Below are 14,035 nucleotides of genomic sequence, written 5' to 3'. Positions count from 1 at the left end.
CAGTATGCATGTTAAGATGAGCGGAAGAAGTAGTTGGCATCCTGAACAAGTATTTGCTAATATAGCCTAATCCTTTTTATTTCACTTTGAAACTTTCACTTTGCTCATGTTCATGGTAGCCAAATAATAATATCCTTAGTTAAAATGTTTTTTTATTTTTTAGAATCGATATTTTTGTGTGAGGATTGATATTTTTGATACAACATCAGTATTGGAAGTATCGATCCTTTAGCATCGATCTGCCCATAACTAACATGCAGGTGTCCCGGTTTACTAATGAGAAAGAAGCCTCTCTCTATTTGTGATTAAAATTAATATTTCTTTTTTGTAAAGAACCGGGCTATGTGCCCGGTTCTTGTAAAGAACAGAAATGTTATAAAAGAGACATAATTCAAAGAAAGTGGAGTGCAGGATCTCATCTTTGATGGACACATTTCACAGAAGAATGTTCTGTTTTAATCTCAAGCACTTTTTAAAAAAACAAGGTGATTTTTCAGGTATTCAAGTACTTACATTTCTAAAAGCTAAATTTAAGCACTTCAAGGGCCTTGTGCAAACCCTGTAACCGGTGTAAAAAAATAAATTACAGTTGGGGTAAAATCAAGCAATAAAAAGATTATGATGCTTGATGTTTGTCGAGCCTTGACATGGTGTGTCATTTTTTTTGGTTCGTGATATTTTGAAATTCGACATACTGTCCCACCCTAGCTAGCTAGCTAACCCAACTAACACGATAAGTTAAATGCTACTGAACCATAGCTGACATGTAACAGTACTAATCTCAACATAACTTTGTCTGTGGGTTTTCAGATGCCTCACAAATTTGGACATTGTTGATGAAGCATCTGTCATTTTTGAACCACAGGTTCTACATGTTGCAATCCTTTTGTTGCCTTAGATATTGTATTCTTTACACCCAAATTAAATTACCTTTGGTTTCATTTTGGCTGTGTCACCCTTGAACACGCTATCTTCAAAAATGGTCCTATCCTCATGGAAGTTGATTGGTTGGTTCTCTGATTGGTTGATATGCAGATTAGAAAATCAAATGAATTGTTTATTGGAGAAATTAATCATTGATTTGTTGAAAAATTTTAAATGTACAACTCTGATCATTGGTTTTAGAAGGTATAAAGTCTTTCTAAGTCAGAGGGCTCGAGTTCTAGTCAAGTTGCAAGTCATTGTTGTCAAAGTTTAAGTCGAGTCACAAGTCTTCTTTGATTATGTTGAGTCGAATCGCAAGTCATCATATTTGTGACTCGAGTCCAAGTCAAGTCCAGTCATGCAACTCGATTCCACAACCCTGCCTATTGCTCTCTAAACTGGATATTCTATGAAAGCCATAACATTAAAGCTGAGGTGTGTAGTTTATTTATGTTAAAATACTGTAACACCTGCTGTTGTGCTTTGGGACTACCTATAGGCTCTTGTATTCTAATATTTAATAAGGAAGGTCTATGCAAGGTTTGGAGACTGTTTGGAAATGTTATTAGAAATTGAGGGTTATAATTCTGTTTTCAGTTCCAGTTAGTGTTAATTATATAATTTTATGTAAAATTACAATGTCTTATTTGAAGTTACACTTGTTCCTTTGAATTACATGTGGTCCTGTTTAAATCAGTTTTTAATCAGTAAATTAAGTTTCTACTAATTGTTATTGCAATTAGAGTGAAACATTTATTCAGTATTTGAAGAATAATTTACTCCCTATGTCTAACCTTGTGTCTGATCATTTGTTCCCATTGATACCCCATAGTACAGAACTTTCTTCAATCCTACATTAATTAGCATTAATTACTGCAGTGTAAGTACTGTAAGTCATTCATAGGTTGATTTTCCAGAAAAGTGTATACACTGTGGCTCTGTGGCACAATCAGAATATTGCTCAAACATTGTTTGTTTTGCCAGTCCAACATACAGTAGAAACAATGGCTCAAGCACCTTTGGGAACCACTTGTTTGTCTGAACTATTGAAAACTAGGAAAGCATTTAGGAATCTGTTTGTAAAAAGTTAGGGAGGGAATAATTAAAGTTTTGCATCTGTCTAGCATTAACTGTCACAAAACAAGTTTATCCAGGACAACACACAACCTTCATTCACACCCCCTTTGAGGGTCAAAACCCCTCCTCGTTCTTTGGTAAGGTCAAATATACCCCAAACCAAATGGCTATCATGAGGCTGGAATGGGATTCCTCCCTAGAGTTTTACGATTCACAAACATCCTCCCAAGACAAAGAACTTAAACATACTCCATGCTGGAAAGACCCATTTGAACTCAGAAACTAATGCTCTTTTCATACTTCCAAATACACAGACTGAACTTTTCTTTTGTTTATATTATCATGCATATTACATATATCTTAGGATATTTCAGATTATTCCATGAGCCTTGGATACACAGTCACAGGACAAAAAAACTCACTTTATGCTGCACAATGCACAAAATCTATGTCTGCCATGCCCAATTGTAAAAAACCATCAAAAACAAGGTTTAACCTGATGATAAACCTGAAAGTATGTTATTATGACTTCTAATCACTCTTTTAACTAAAATGTTGAAAATTATGCTCTTTAATCTCCTATTATTCATGTCTTATCACGTATAAGGTAATCATGCATAATAAGTACATCATGTTAACTTTTGTTGAGTTTCATTTTGCATTTCAAGAATACTGATGACATCAATCAACATCAATAATTGTCATCATATTCTCAGTGTAAAAATATGTGGTTGAATTACATACTGCCATAGCAGAAAGACTGGATCTAAGGAACGAGAACATGGACCAAAAGAATGATATGTGAAATCGTAATTGTAACTTCTGATTTGCTTAAACCATCTTTGGGGTATGGCCACCCCAACTCAACAAAACTACATGCCTTGTCGAACAAAACGAGTTCTCAGTTTCTCAACACCCATCGCGGCAAAGTCCTCCTCAAGTTCTCAAATTCAGCAAGTTGTCCCATCACGTGAGTACTCGTTTTCTGAGTCCTCGAAGTTTCTAAAAATGTAAAAGTTTCACACTTTCTTCTGTCACTGCATCGAGGCTCCGCCCCGGTCATTACATCACTCTTCAAGCGTCCATGATCGATTTCTGCCGAAATCAATCCCTCCATCGGAACTCCAGACATAGACTCAGCGCACCACAATGAGTCCCACGAGCCAAGCCAAAGGACTTCAACGCAATGTAATGTAACGGCAGCACAATTACCTCCACAATTTCACCAAATCTTGCGCTTTATTGTAAAATTAGAGTAACCTGATCTCAAATCGAGGCGTATTTTAATGAACTTCTGATGGCTCATTCAAGGCATGGTCTTTAGACTCCATATCAGATCCATATAAGTACAATTTTCTCTGCTACGGACAATTTCCATTAATTTTTTGTTAAAGCTCATTCATTAGCCTGTGTTATGTATGTCTATGAGTGTTAGTTTAGTTTTATGTTGTAGATTAGTCAATAAAGTCTTGTTTGTATTCAAAGAGAAGTTGACAGTGGTATGTGATTGTAATGATGGGTCACTTAAAATCTGTAGATCCTAAGAGATTTTGCTTATAAACAGAGTTTCAATATATTTGTGATATTATTTTCAATGGCCATGAGAGTAATATTGCTCTAAGAATTAACAAGCATGTGCACATCAACTCATCGCTGTCCGAATACGCTGATCAGGCGTAAATGGTAATCATTTTAATATTCCCAAAATTAATTATAATTTTTACAAATAAAAACTAGTTTCTGCAGTGGAAGGTCTTGAGTATGGGACTCAACTCAAGCTTTATGTTTTCTCCCAGGACTTAATTATAGAGATAAAGGTGGATTTATGGTGGGGGAGGATGCCAAGAGATATGTCAAAGACATAGTGAGGTAAACGGTTGCTTAAATTTCTTTGCTTTGCAATTGACTGCATTAAATGAACATGCTCCTCCAAAGCATTAGATTGTAGCTCCATTTATTACTTTCGATTTCAGCTATGTTACAGGAAATCAAATATATCTTTATATATATTGTGACCTCCATGAGTCAGCTGTATTGGGTATTACTGGAGATTTCTCCACAGTGTTGCAACACTGCAAATCTTTATTTTTTTATTTTTTATTAGACTTTGTTTACAACATCAACATAAAACAGGCAGGGTACACATTCCCTTTCCAGTTTGTTTATTCTAAGATTTACATTCCACCCTAAGGCAGCAACTTGGTGTGAAACCCTATCACTTTAATTAACAGTAATTACAAATTACACTGCTCAGCGTTAGGCCTAACGAGAGATAGAGGCCAGAGATATTGTTGTGTTTTACAGCTTGAAAACATGAGGCATTACTCACCTAATCTGAATGAGAGCGGGCCACTGGTGGCATTTCTCACCCACATGGCTAAGAAGAGCAGAGGCGCCCAGGCTGTGAGCATCTTCTTTGACTCCTCATGGGTCCAGCCCTGGGGGTCCCCCTTCACACATGCACCTGCCAGACCAAACACAAACCAACAATTCAGAGAGGTTCTACACACACACACACATTTCAGTCAAAGAAGCACCTGTATCACCCTAAATATATACTGTATTTTAGGTGCTTTATAGGTTGATGCTTAACAGTAGAGATTTTCAAACTGGGTTTCACACACCACCAAGAAGGATGCAAGAGGGTTCATGGAAAATATGAGAAAACAAAAAGATTTTGACAAAATGTTTTTTAAGGGCTATTAAAGTTAACACATCAAATATGTTATTTTATTTTCTATTTCATTCTGCTGTCTGAATAAAAAAGTATATTTGCTACACATGAAAGGTGTAATATTATTCAATTATTCTAGATTTGCGTTGAGCAATGCATGCATTTCCTGTATGTTTTGATGCAGTTTCGGAAAAATAGCATCTGTATTGCTTTAAAATTGGTTTCAGTGCTTTGGGTGACGTGATGGGAGGAGAAGAGGAAAGATCCTTGTATGTATATACAGTAGATGTACATATACATAATTTGCTGCCTTTATATTTTAGGAAGAGGGTTATCATATTTGGGGGTCCTTGGCATTAAAAACTTAAAAAACTCCTGCTATAAAGCAACTTGGATTTGGCCAAGGTAAACCTTGAATGAAGTAGTTTGGCTGAATTTTAGGAAAAAAAAGTTTCTGCAATCAAAAAAATATTTTTGCCTATTTTTAAGATTTACGCATTTCATAACAAAATTCCAACAAAATTTTTAATTAATAAAACTTAAAATATTTTGTTTTATTAATTTAATTTAGTTAAAGATTACTCTTTAAAGATTACGATGTGATGAAATTTTGTTGTAAAATTATAATGCATAAATCTTCAAATTATTTTTTAAAGTGTGTAAAACTATTGCAATTCTCATGGTATGCTTTTCTATTTGTTAACATCACAGCTGCTTATTAAGACAATCTAACAAGAGGCATCTCTATGTCTATTTCTGGTAATGTACATTTTCTACCAACATATGTTCCGTATTAGCTGCATTATTCAAATATAATTAAAGAAAGCAATCAGAAGAGCCACTTAAATGAATCAAGATTGAACAAGTGCTGTATGTCCTTTTTTTTTTTTTTTTTTTTGGTTAAAGGCTGAGTCATCTTGTTTTGTTTTTTTCTCCCATTTTCTCCCCAATTTGGAATGCCCAATTCCCGATGCACTCTAAGTCCTCGTGTTGGTGTAGTGACTCGCCTCAATCCGGGCGGCGGAGGACGAATCTCAGCTGCCTCAGTGTCTGAGACCGTCAAGCCGCGCATCTTATCAAGTGGTTTGTTGAGTGCGTTACAGCGGAGACGTAGAGCATGTGGAGGCTCACACTATTCTCCACGGCATCCAGGCGCATCTCACCACGCGCCCAACCGAGAGCGAGAAACACATTATAGCGGTCACGAGGAGGTTAACCCAACATGACTCCACCCACCCTAGCAGCCGGGCCAATTGGTTGCTTAGGAAGCCTGACTGGAGTCACTCAGCACGCCCTGGATTTGAAATTGTGACTCCAGGTGTGGTAGTCAGCGTCATTACTTGCTGAGCTACCCAGGCCCTTTATTCAAGTGAGCTATGACAAATAGCCTAGGTTGTAAAATATTTTACTCACTTTGGAAATTAAACATATAAATCACATATATTGATTTTACACAAAATGCAGACACTGTTTTGGGAAAGAGGATGTAATTTTATTTATTTTTTTCTCAAAAAGTAGAAATGAGAAATGAGAAAACCTTACAAATCACAAATCTGTTGCATTTGCTTTGAAGAAGCAAAGGCAAAGGGAGAAGATAAAGTTTCTCTCAATCCACATTCATTTCATTGAAATATTATTGCTTGCTCCAAACACCTTTATTCATTATATCTCATTCTCTTGCTTAAGCGATGCATAAAAGAATGAGTCATGGATAAAGCAGCCAACCACAGAGTTCATGAGAGGGCACACTTCAAGAAAAACAAGCCTAATGCATTTATTATAGCAGGATACAATGACAATTAGAACGCAAGTACAGTACATCCAAAACAATTAGCTTAATGCAATTACAACCTTCTCAACTGAATGCAGTACACTGAGCCTGGTACATAACAAGCATTGTACAAATACTTGTAGTTTATCTTAATGCCACACAGTCAATAAATCACTCTCATTTTACACTGTGGAAATCATGTGTTCTTTCATGCTCAGGAACAGTGAGAAGCGAATAATAAGGCAAATCATTAAATAAATCTAAATGTTTTAAAGGTCGGTGCGAGAAGATGTTAGTACCAATAGGAAACTCAATCCAAGAATAAAGTATGCGTTTTCACATGAACTGTATCTGGTAAAGGAGCTGACAGGCAATTAAAAATACATGGGTACTCACAAATACCACGTAGCATGTTGCAATGTTGTCTTTTGACTATGAATAGGGGGATGAAAATGGATTGTGTTCCTTTTCTTTGTCGTTTATGAAACTGTCATTGTTCTCAAAGAGAAACGTGAATCAGACCTGCTGTGTGAGTTCATTTTCATCGCTACCTGTCTCTGCTCAGACAAGCCGTGCTGGGGTTTTTAAATAAACATAGTTTGAGAAAAACCTGTAAAAGAAGGAATGACTTGGTGACATCGGAGCTTGAACACTATTTAGTCAACAAGCACAAAATCAAACTTGCAGGTTACATATTCTAATTATTTTACAGACCTGTGCTTTTTTTGCTAAGATAATGGTGATGTGATAGCCCACAAGGGAACCATGTAAGTGGTTTCTGTGTGGCGCTATTCTACACAGCACACACAAACACAAACACACAAGGACCATGCATTCTTGAAACAGTGAATTCTTCTGAACACTAGAGTGCTGGTAAGTATTGGTACCATTATACTAACTTGACAAATGTATGGTAGAAATGGCAGTCGAAGATACAGCAGCAGTGCTGGGGAAGCTTCAAAATTGTAGCTTGCTTAACTGCAAGCTAATAATAATTTAAGTTAAGAACACTCTTTTGAAAAATAGTTAGCTACATTAAAAACTACTATCAAAAAAATAGCTAACTACTAAGAAGCTTAGGGGGCAATATCTTTTTTATTAAATAACTATTCAATTATATAATTTCTGGGGCTGGGAAATTTAATGCGTTATTTCTGTGATTAACAGCTAACTGTTTAACGTGTAATTTAAAAAAAAAAAAAAAAACTCAAATAATGCAGTATCCATATTTTTGTATTTTTTATTTATTTATTTATTTTTCACTTCCTGAAACTATACTGTTTTTATCCAATTCCTTTGGCTAAAATTGGCATATATACATTTCCAGGTGGTATACATTCGACTTCACTGCACATCCTAGCACAGAATCTGATTGTGTACATGACTGCATGCTTGTGCATTACACGTGATGCATGTCCCGAGCATAATAAACACAGGAGCAGATTTACTTTACGGAGTATGGAGACTTCACAAAAAGCTCTTTCACTGTCATAAACGAAATCTTGTGAAAGAGACCCAGTGTGTACATGAAAGAGACTGAATAGCAGCCAGAGAAAATAATAATTATAATAATTATGAGATTTTAAACTTCAGCATTCAATTTGTTTTGTGTCTACATGTATAGTGTCTTATAATTCATTGGCAATGTACACAAGTATATTTTGCCAATAAAGCTTAATATAAATTGAATCTGCCCATTGGATCCTATTATTAAAAAAAGTCCACTGGAAATCGACTTATTTTGCCCAACTTTTAATTACAGCATGTTGACTGATTTTATGGCATGTAAACATATACTTGTAAGATTTATTCCTGTAAAATGTGTCTAATTAACTCTATCCGCAAAAGGCTTATTTATTTTAATATTTAAATAATTAAAATAATTGTAACTAACTAATTTCTTGCAAGTTCTTTGAGACAAAGTATAAAGTAAATATATTTATGATTATATTATAATTTTTGTATTAATGTGCCATTTACCATGATTAATGCAATTAATTAGTTAAATGTAAAATAATTAGAACAAATTAAAAGCCCTAATAATTTCTCATTTAAAAAGCCGAATATTTCTTTATATCTGCAGCTAAGATGTAAAGGTATGTTAAGTTTTTAGAAAGCTCTATATTAATATATATATATATATATATATATATATTATTTTTATTTAAAAAAAGAAATTGGTACAAAAATTACAGTTTTTGAATGAATGAACGATCTCAGTTAGCGTGACAGTATCTTGAATTTGAGCAAATAAAACATGCTAATTTATATAACTGAGTCAAAAACACATAATAAATAGCAGCCTTTCACAAAATGTTCCACTATAAAATAAGAGATCTGAAATACCATGCAGGGACTCAAATCAGTGAATCTGTTAATTTAAATGAACCATCCTAACGAACTGATTCACTAGAATGATTCTGACATTCCAATGCTTCATATGAGAGAAAGGACCATTCGGCAATAACAGTTGCATGCAATATGACATTAAAATATAAAAAATAGAATATGACATTAAAAGCAGTGATGTAGCATTTGACATCATTGCTACTCATTGGAAAAAAGTAGTTTGATACTAAAAAAGCTACACTAGTTTGAAAACTGCCAAGCTACTGTCACACTACTGATAATTGTAGTTATGTTTTAGATAATTACTTTCCAAAACACACAGACAGCCAATGCACACTTTCCATTTAAATTTCCTTTTAGCATATCCACAAAGGTTTTCCCTCTGTGAATTCGTATTTGAGAAGTGTGTCTAATTGTGCCAGGGAATATGTGTAACAGCATGTGTGTGTGTGTGTGTTTTTGTGTGTAGGACTGAGTAATTTAAGGGGAACAAAGGCAAAATCACCATGTGTCATTCAGAACACACTCTGTTGATGTCTTGTGGTGAAACAGAGCTTGCTGTGGACCACTGAGACAAGACAAAGCAGCCAATATCATGAGATGTTAGAAGAACACTGCCATGAGGCCCACTATTAAAAATCATCTCGCTACAAAAGCCCACAGACTGATTTTATATAATTCAGTCTGTAGTAATTTAGTCCAAACATTAATTATTTCTGGCTCAATCCCCAGGATACAACCCCCTGTGAAGGCATCAAATTCAGGTCTAGATATCTAAAGCCTTGTGGTCAGTGTGGATTTCAACATATTGAGCTGTGGTGCTTGTGTGGGAGACCCAGGTTTGAGTCCAGCGGGAGTCATGTTCCCATTCTTCTCCCCTTGTTTTCTTGTCCTCTTTCAACTATGTCTGTCAATAAAATATAAGTGGTAATAAATAAATAAATGAAGGGGCTCCTTTTAATTAAAGCTACATGAAGGCTGCAAGACCACAAATACAGAGTGCCACAAACAAGTCAAACCTGTCACTCAGAAGCGTGGCTTCATCACATATTTTCTCCAAATACCTCTAAGTGTCCATCGAAGTTCTCATCTCAAAAACAACAGGTAGACAGAATTGTTACAGCATTTTTATGTTGCATTCACATCTGACATCTGCTGCCAATCAAAGAAATCCCAGGGATAGGATCCCTTGTTTAGATATCAATAAGAAGACTGAATCACAGGGTAAATGCTTTGCAAATATATGCATGCAGAATTCATTAGCATATTCAGGGATGGATAATAAAACCTTCATTTCCTTAAAGCTACACTATGTAACTTTTTTTGTTAAAAAACAACAAAATTGTATTAATGAGAGTGCAATAAAAATCAATTTTCCAAACCATGTCTTTACCCAAATACACTTTGAAAAACCTGTAATAATGATTTATATTTTAGAGCTGTCGGGACAGATTTCATGGGAAATTGCATACATGTGTCATTCGCCCGTGCTTGTCACGTCATATCAGTACACAGAGAAAATAAGCTCCAGCTACTGTAGTGCGTGTATGGTGTGGGAGTAGCTGAAGCTGAAAGTTTGTTGTTACAACGAACAAGAAAAATTGACCATGGGTCATTCAAAACAGCAAGCCTCTGGGGAATCACCGGTTATAAAAACAAAGAAACCCTGAACAGAGCAGAAAAGAGTCTACAAGCAAAAAGGGAAATCGACAGAGTTCGTAATAAAACCCGAATCAATATCGGCTTGGCTTTTCAGAGGTGGCGACAACTCCGAGATCTGAAAGGATTTAAAAGCGACCCAGAGATGGCTTATTTCTTACTCAACAGGTAAGATATTTAATTGATATGGTTTATGTATAGTTGTGTAATCACACATACGTCTGTGTGTGTGTTGAAATACAATAAGTATACTGTAATCAGTGCAGAACTTTTCACTTGCTAACACACGTGTGTATTTTTGTTTATAACGGCAATAATTTATATAAATAAATCCTTTAGTCCTAGGCTTGCCAAGGACATGTGAGTCTTGAAATGATGTTGACCACTGGTTGGTAACAATGACAATCTATAAATTAGTTACTACCATGGTCTATTTGGCCAGAATATCCTGTAGTTATAAAAACTTTAAACGTTGGACCTTATCAGACTAGCAATCATTTGTCACAGTCTGTCTCCCTCATTTTCTTCAAGGACTCTTATTTTGAAGTTTTACCCCAGACTTCATTTCCCATAGTGCACTGCCCTCATCACTTCCATCTGTTTCTTATTATCTTCACCTGTATTCCATTGCCTCATTAGTTCCTTTTGTATAAATATCCTCTAGTTTTGCCCACTCCTTTGTCAGTCCCTGAAGTGTCACGTTGTGTTGATGAAGTGCTACTTTGTGTTTATGAAGTGTTATATTGAGTTATCGAAGTATTGCTATATTGTTAAAGTGTTTCCTTGGTTTTCTATTTTGTTGTCAGCTCTAGCGTTTGTTCCACTCCAGCATTTGTTCCACTCCAGCATTTATAATTAAAGGATTGAAAGAATCTACTCCTGCGTCTCCTCTCTTCCTCTTCCAGTCCTAGACACCCAACATTACAGAAGGACTGACCCACAAAAATACAGATTTACTTACCTGTTCCTCCCAACGTCCTCCTCTACTCCAGCGATCCCTCTAATCCTCCTCTCCCACTCGTCCAGACCAACATGAATCATGGAGTTTACCAGTTTATTTATGGATTTATTTCAACAAGAACTTCCTCTCCTGGATTACACCGCCAAGTTCTGTCAACTCACCACTTCCAGCACTATCTCGGACCCCTACTCTGTGCCATTTACAGAATGGGCTTGAACTTCCACCGTTCCACTGCTCTTCCGGAAGTGGATAATCTTTCCTTCTTGGAATATGTCTGAGCCACACTCTTCATCCATCACCCCTCAATATCGTCCATTTCCAAGGTAACGCCTTCCATGGCCCCTGTCTCCATGCCTTCCATGGCCCCTATCTCCAAGGTAACTCCTCCTCATACAATTCCCCTATTTAAGTTTTTTTTTTGGGGGGGGGGGGGTGCTTATCCTCTCCAAGCTCCGGTGGTCGATTCCCCGCCGCAGTCAGCGGTAGCGACCACGGAGGTTGCATTTCCCCCGTATTCTGTGAATTATAGCGGTAACCCTAGGCCACAACCAGTGCCCAAACCTGCCACGGTTATGAGCCAGTTCCCAAGCCTGCCATGGTTAATGATCCAGTGCCCAAGCCTGCCACGGTGAATGAGCCAGTGCCCAAGCCTGCCACGGTTAATGAGCCAGTGCCCAAGCCTGCCACAGTTAACGAGCCAGTGCCCATGCCTGCCATGGTTAATGAGCCAGAGCCAGTGCGTGTAGCCTCGACCGTCCCAGAGCCAGTGCCTGTAGCCTCTACCGTCCCAGAGCCAGTGCCTGTAGCCTCTACCGTCCCCATATCTACACTCCCTGCTGGCCGGAAGAGGAAGAGGAGAAGGAATAGGACTCCTCTTCCCCAGTCTCTGCCAATGCTCATGACCACGGAGGTCGTTTCCCAGTCTCTGCCCATGCTCACGACCATGGAGGTGGTTCCCCAGTCTCTGCCCATGCTCATGACCATGGAGTTCATTCCCCAGTCTCTGCCCATGCGCACGGCCACGGAGTTCGTTCTCCAGTCTCTACCCGAGCTCTCGACTGCGGAGGTCGATACCCAGTCTTGACCTGTACTCTCTTCCACGTCTCTCAGCCCCGAGCCTTCCACGGACTCTTCCCTCGAGCCTCCCATGGCTCCGCCTTCTTTGGCTCTGTCCCTCGAGTCTCCCACGGCTACGCCTTCCATGGCTCTGTCCTTCGTGTCTCCCACGGCTCCGCCTTTTCTGGGTCCATCCCATGTCTCTGCCTTCCACAGCTTTGCCCCTAGAGCCTCTCACAGCTCCACCTTCCACGGCTTTGCCCCTCGAGCCTCACACTGCTCCGCCTTCCATGGCTTTGCCCCTCAAGCCTCTCACAGCTCCTCCACCTTCCACGGCTCCACCTTCCTTGGCTCCGCCTTCCACGGCTCCAACCCCAGAGTCTTCCATGGCTCCTCCTTCCTCAGCTCCACCTCCCTTGGCTCTGCCCTCAGATTCTTCCAGGCCTCCGCCCGCTTCCCCAGAGTCTCCTCCTCCAGCGGTTCCGCCTCCAGACCCAGTACTTGCCTTGTGGCCACCTCCGAGGCCTCCTGACTCAGTCCTTGCCCTGTGGCCGCCTCCCAGGCCTCCTGACCCATTCCTAGCCCTGTGGCCGCCTCCCAGGCCTCCTGACCCAGTCCCTGCCCTGTGGCCACCTCCCAGGCCTCCGGATCCATTCCCTGCCCTGTGGCCGCCTCCCAGGCCTCCTGACTCAGTCCTTACCCTGTGGCTGCCTCCCAGGCCTCCTGATCCATTCCTAGCCCTGTGGCCACCTCCCAGGCCTCCTGACCCAGTCCCTGCCCTGTGGCCACCTCCCAGGCCTCCGGATCCATTCCCTGCCCTGTGGCCGCCTCCCAGGCCTCCGGATCCATTCCCAGCCCTGAAGCCGCCCCCCCAGGCCTCCGGATCCTTTCCCAGCCCTGAAGCCGCCCTCTAGGCCTCCTGATCATCCTCCTTGTATCCTTCATCTTCTGCATCATCAAACCCTCCTCATCCCTTGCTGGGCGCCAGGAGTCACCCTTTAAAGGGGGACAGATGTCACAGTCTGTCTCCCTCATTTTCTTCAAGGATTCTTATTTTGAAGTTTTACCCCAGACTTCATTTCCCATAGTGCACTGCCCTCATCACTTCCATCTGTTTCTTATTATCCTCACCTGTATTCCATTCCCTCATTAGTTCCTAATATCCTCTAGTTTTTTCCACTCCTTTTTCAGTCCCTGAAGTGTCACGTTGTGTTGATGAAGTGCTACTTTGTGTTTATGAAGTGTTACGTTGAGTTATCGAAGTATTGCTATATTGTTAAAGTGTTTCCTTGGTTTGCTATTTTGCATTTGTTCCACTCCAGCGTTTATAATTAAAGGATTGAAAGAATCAACTCCAGCATCTCCTCTCTTACTCTTCCACTCCTAGACACCCAACATTACATCATTGTGTCTAATGTTAACAAATGTTGCCTAACTTGTGTAACGTCATTTATTTCAAAACATCAGTGTTTCCAATAAGTCAAAACAACAGCATACGATATGGCCCATTCCTAGCCCTGTGGCTTATCTGCTCAGATGACATGTTTTCGGATATCCGTCTTTT

General features: G+C 39.1%; 1 protein-coding gene across 2 annotated transcripts in view; it reads right to left on the bottom strand.

The window, feature by feature from the left end:
* LOC127421978 (glutamate receptor ionotropic, kainate 4-like) overlaps positions 1 to 14,035 on the bottom strand; it is a 620,965-nt gene that overhangs the window by 335,148 nt on the left and 271,782 nt on the right. For both annotated transcript variants that reach the window (XM_051665249.1, XM_051665250.1), the window contains exon 3: positions 4,331 to 4,465. In XM_051665249.1, coding sequence (XP_051521209.1) covers positions 4,331 to 4,412 — 82 coding nt within the window. In that variant the 5' untranslated portion in view covers positions 4,413 to 4,465. The remainder of the gene's footprint in view (positions 1 to 4,330; positions 4,466 to 14,035) is intronic.

This window comes from Myxocyprinus asiaticus, chromosome 31 (genome assembly GCF_019703515.2).
Source record: "Myxocyprinus asiaticus isolate MX2 ecotype Aquarium Trade chromosome 31, UBuf_Myxa_2, whole genome shotgun sequence".
Taxonomy (NCBI): domain Eukaryota; kingdom Metazoa; phylum Chordata; class Actinopteri; order Cypriniformes; family Catostomidae; genus Myxocyprinus; species Myxocyprinus asiaticus.
This window is presented reverse-complemented; position numbering and strand designations above follow the sequence as displayed.